At 40.2% G+C, this 4998-nt stretch overlaps 1 protein-coding gene and 1 long non-coding RNA gene across 2 annotated transcripts in view; one reads left to right on the top strand and one right to left on the bottom strand.

Moving 5' to 3' along the window:
- CCDC173 (coiled-coil domain containing 173) overlaps positions 1-3505 on the top strand; it is a 31275-nt gene extending 27770 nt beyond the window's left edge. The window contains exon 9 of the mRNA XM_006766536.2: positions 2997-3505. Coding sequence (XP_006766599.1) covers positions 2997-3341 — 345 coding nt within the window. The 3' untranslated portion in view covers positions 3342-3505. The remainder of the gene's footprint in view (positions 1-2996) is intronic.
- The window catches only part of LOC107183526, a 7157-nt gene extending 2785 nt beyond the window's left edge, over positions 1-4372 (bottom strand). The window contains exons 1-2 of the long non-coding RNA XR_001514316.1: positions 4245-4372; positions 2965-3072 (exon numbers count right to left, since the gene is read on the bottom strand). This is a non-coding gene — a long non-coding RNA (uncharacterized LOC107183526). The remainder of the gene's footprint in view (positions 1-2964; positions 3073-4244) is intronic.
- Positions 4373-4998: the final 626 nt, after the last annotated feature.

Genomic DNA, 4998 nt, shown 5'->3' with positions numbered 1-4998 from the left:
TCAGTCAGTGTATGTTTAATTTCTGACTGGTCCTTTTCCATTTTTTTGGCATTCTCTTTAAGATCCTTGAAGGTCTCACTAAGTTCCTCAGAGGTTCGTAGAAGATTCTTGAGTAACCTTATAACTGTGGTTTTGAACTCTATGTCCTCCGTTAGTTTGCTTTCCTCCATTTCTTTCATTTGTGACATGTTTCTTTCTCTGCATTTTTGGCTGACTGCGAGGACCAGCAGTCTACAGTGGATGAACTGCTGCTGTGCTGGAGACACCATTATGGGGTCAGACTTGCTTCAATGGGGCTTTGGTGCTCACTGAGTCTGCTTCTTGAGTGTGTCCCTTATGGATGTGAGGAATTGAAATCTGGTAGCTGACCAGGGGTACCCTGGCTCCTGGGTCTCCAAGTCAACCACTGTGTGAGTCCACTCAGCAGGAGCTACAGCGATATCAGCAGATTTCTCCTCTTTGTTTGGGGTTTGGAAGTTTTGGAGCTCTCTGACCCAGCTGCAGTTTGTTAGGTTAGGCTGCAAAAGCTCAGGTGATTCCTTTGTGCTATGGCGCACAGCTTGGATGGGGATGTAAATTGAGTGGGGCAGGGTCTCAGAGAATCACTAGGGCAGAGCAAACAGCAATGGCTGTCGTCAGCCATCTCCGTGACTCCGCGTCTGTGTTCCTGAGTCCCTCTGTGACCCTGAGTCCCGTGCCTCCACAGCAACAATGTTCCCTGCACGCAGCTCTGCGAGAAAGTCACCCTCACTTTCCGACCCCCTGCAAGACAGTCCAGTTTCTCCCCGTAGGAGTCTGGGACCCCAGAGTCTCACCGTAAATGAGTTCAGTGCATTTGAGAGCTTGTATCCCCTTCCGATTCAGAAAAACCATGCACCCAGGTGCAGCTGCCTCCTGCGTGCCTTTGTACCTCTGTTCTTGGTGCCTTTGCACCTCCTACCCGTTCTCAATGTGCTTTTTTCTTTCCTTCTAGTTGTAGAACTTCCACTCGGCCAGCTTTCCCGTGGTTCTGGATGATAGCTGTTTTGTCTTATAGTTGTAGTTTCAATGTTGTTGTGGGAGGCAGCACGCACAGGTTTATACCTTATGCCGCCATCTTGGTTCTCCAATCTCTTCCATTGTACTTTAAATGTTTCTCCCTGTTCCCTGAATATCTTTCTACAAACCACCAAATCAACATATCTCAACTGCTGCTTGTTAAGATCCCACATTTAGAAGACAGTTTATAGCTTTTTCTGACTTAAAAAAAATACTTATTGAATGTAATTTTATATTTTGTCAAGCTTCTGGTAGTTTACCACCAATTTAACATATAAGCTTTAATTTTTAAATGCAGCACTCGGTAATAAAAATGTGCTTTCTATATCCATATAGTTGCTCTATCTATATAATAAAGAGCTGATATGCTAATTAGACTGAACAGCAGAGCGACCATCTGGATATCCTTCCGGACAACTGTCTGGATGACCTTCTGGACGAAGCCAGGGCTGCGAGGGCTGAGCCCCTTGCACGAATTTGTGTATCAGGCCTCTAGTTTCCTTATAAATTTCAATTTATAGTAGATATCAGGTTTGAGCTACTATTTTATGCTTAAGAATTGGTTATTGATTTTGAAAAATATTTTTTGAATATTAAAATATATTCTTAAGCAGGGGTCCTCAAACTACGGCCCGCGGGCCACATGCAAATACAAATATTGTATTTGTTCCCGTTTTTTTGTTTTTTTTTTACTTCAAAATAAGATATGTGCAGTGTGCATAGGAATTCGTTCATAGTTTTTTTTTAAACTATAGTCCAGCCCTCCAACGGTCTGAGGGACAGTGAACTGGCCCCCAGTTTAAAAAGTTTGAGGACCCCTGTTCTTAAGTATACAAAAATCACTCAATTTTTTGCCAACTCAGCATTTTTTAAAAATGCCACAGAGAAAACAAAATGAAAGAATTGTCAACCAAAACTACATAGAAATCTTTAAAAGTCATTATAATCACATCCTATATAATAAAAGCCTAATATGCTAAATGTCCGACCGCTTGTTCAACCATTCGACTAGTCTCTATGATGCGCACTGACTGCCAGAGGGCAGATGCTCCCTGGTAGGTTACCTTGCTGCTGGGGTCCAGCCAATCAGGACTGGGCAAAACGGGCCGGACACACCCTGGAACCCTCCCATAGTCCCTCTCTGGCCCCAATTGTGTATCGGTGTGGTCCCTCACCCTGGCCTGCGCCCTATCACAATCCAGTACCTCTCAGGGGATGTTGGAGAGCAGGTTTCAGCCCAAATCCCGCAGGCCAGGCCGAGGGAATCCACCGGTGCACGAATCTGTGCACTAGTCCTATAGTATAATATAAAGGAACATTTTTATGAAGTTACAAGAAAAAAATTTATGAAATGTTGGTAAATTGGCTTTTGGTAGATAGCTTAGCGTACTTACTCCACACAGCAACTGATCAACCTACGTTGATAAATGTCACTCGTTCCAACTTCAAATTATTGGGAAACAGAGCAAGTAGTTGGTTTAACTTAGCTCAGATAGTCACTGAAAATTTAATTTTATATGCCTGTGGCACATGGTATACTGGGATGACTTAGGAGAGTGGGTTTGAGTTAGTTCCTTCAAAATAGTGAATGGGTAGGGACAGTGATTGGTATGCCTTCTACACCTGCCAGAGTACACTTTATTAATTGATAGAAACAGGATTCTAAATTTATTTGATTTTATCTAAATTTTATGCCTTTAACTATTTTGCTGTATTGTTTGAAAATGTATCATCACAAAAGGCTATTAAGGTAAGTTTCATTGAGTCATGACTTTTGAGGATGATGATATTGTGAGATACATTGGAAAGTTTCTGAAATAAATTATAGTATACAGTTGTTAAGTCAGAACTTGTCAAATATCAATCAGTTTAGAAAAGTCTATCTACAACTTCTAATGCTATGTTTAGAAAGTTGGTCTCACTTACCAATATGGAATTGTACTTTCTTTCCTCAATAGGCCAAAAATAAGTTTAATGCAAAACAAGCAAAAGAAGACCATCTGGAGTACTGCAGACTTACTGAAGAACTTATGGCTGGAAAGGAGAAACAATTTCAAGATTATGCCAGGGAAGTAATTAAATTTGAGTCTGAATCAACAAATAAACATATTTATCCTCTTGTAAAATCTTTACAGAGAGGACCTGGAGGTGGCCATGGACCAGTTCTTACAAACAGAGGTGGATTAAGACCTAGCTATCAGACAAATGATTTCACTGGAGTCCAGCTCCCTTCTTATAATTTGCAGGGATCAAAATATAATAATTTTCAAAAGTCTAAGGGAAGGCTAGGTTTTACATTGTAGGAAAAAGTTTGTTTGAGAGACTAAATTGTAGCCAATACTATAAGCTCCAAATGTAAGTGAATTACTTGCTTATAATTTAATAAAGCTGTTCTTCATCTCAGTACAATTATGTTGGATCTTCACCATTGAAGGTTAATTCATTTTTGATAAAAAATATATACACATAATAAAATGTATTTTAGTCACTTAAAAATGTGTTCAGTGGCATTTATATTCATAATATTGTATAACCATTGCAATTATCAAGTTCCAGAACCTTTTCATTGCTCAAATGGAAACCCTGTACCTATTCAGCAGTCACTCATCTCCCCCTCTCCATAGCCCCTGGCAACCACTAATTTGCTTTGTGGTTTTGCCTATTTGGATATTTCATATAAATGGAATCATACTGTGGCCTTGTCTCAGATTTATTTCATTTAGCATATTTTCAAGGTCTAATGTTCTACCATCATCAGCACTTCATTCCTTTTTATAGCTGCATGGAAGTACTACTTTTCTCTTCACAAAATTGTGTACCATTTAATACTTAAATGTTAGTTTCAAATAACACTAACAATATGATTACCAAATGCAACTTATGGCTTCTTTGTGTTTATTGTATAGTGTATCTCACTAGAAAGGCATTTGAAATAATTCTTCATATAGTTAGGCAGCCAACTTGATACAAGTTCAGTGTTTGTTTATGAACTGCATTCCCCTGCTCCTTTTTTTTTTTGACTGTGGTATAAAATGCAGAATACAAACTTTACTATCTTAAACATTTTTAAGAGTACAGTTCTGTAGTATACTAGTATATTCACATATTGTGTAATCAATCTCCGGATCTTCTCATCTTGCAAAACTGAAACTATATACCCATTAAAGAACTCTCCATTTCCCCTCCCCTTAGCTCCTGGGACCTACCATTCTACTTTATGTTTCTATGAATTTGACCACTCTAGATGCTTCATTAAGTAGACTTTATTTCTATTAGCATAATGTTCTCAAGGTCATCTAATGTTGAAGCATGTGCCAGAATTCCTTTCCTAAAACAATATGAAATTATATATACACTAGAGGACCAGTGCACGAATTTGTGCATGGGTGGGGGCTGATCGGGCTGGCTTGGCCAGGGAGAGAGGACATGGGAGGTTGGCTGGCTGCCCCTGCCCCCGATCGGGGTGGGGGTCAGGTCAAGGGTGGGGCCAAACAGGGGGAGGGGCCACAGTCAGCAGGCTGGACCTGCCCCCAATCAGGGTGGGAGTGACCTGATAGGGCCAGCTGAGGGGGGGGGGCTGCAAGCAGTTGGCTGGCTGGGCCCGCCCTCTGGTTGAACTCCAGGTCGAGGGGACAATTTGCATATTAGCCTTTTATTATATAGGCTATCCCAAACTTACTTTATCCATTCCTTCATTAATGGACACTTTGGTTATTTTCATCTCTTGGCTGTGGTGAATAATGCTGCTATAAACACTGGTGTGCAAATCTCTGAGATAATCTTTAAATTATTTTGGATATATGCTCAAAAGTTAAATTGCTTTATGACAATTGTTTAAAACTTTCTAAAGAACGATCATACTGTTTAGACCACAAGCTGCACTTTACATTCCCACAACATTGCACCAGGGAGCACATCTTCACTAACATCCTATCTAATAAAAGACAAAAAGGGTAATTA

Source organism: Myotis davidii, unplaced genomic scaffold, assembly GCF_000327345.1.
Source record: "Myotis davidii unplaced genomic scaffold, ASM32734v1 scaffold59, whole genome shotgun sequence".
NCBI classification, from domain to species: Eukaryota; Metazoa; Chordata; class Mammalia; order Chiroptera; family Vespertilionidae; genus Myotis; species Myotis davidii.
Note: the sequence above shows the minus strand (reverse complement) of the source record. Positions and strands in the feature narration are given on the sequence as shown.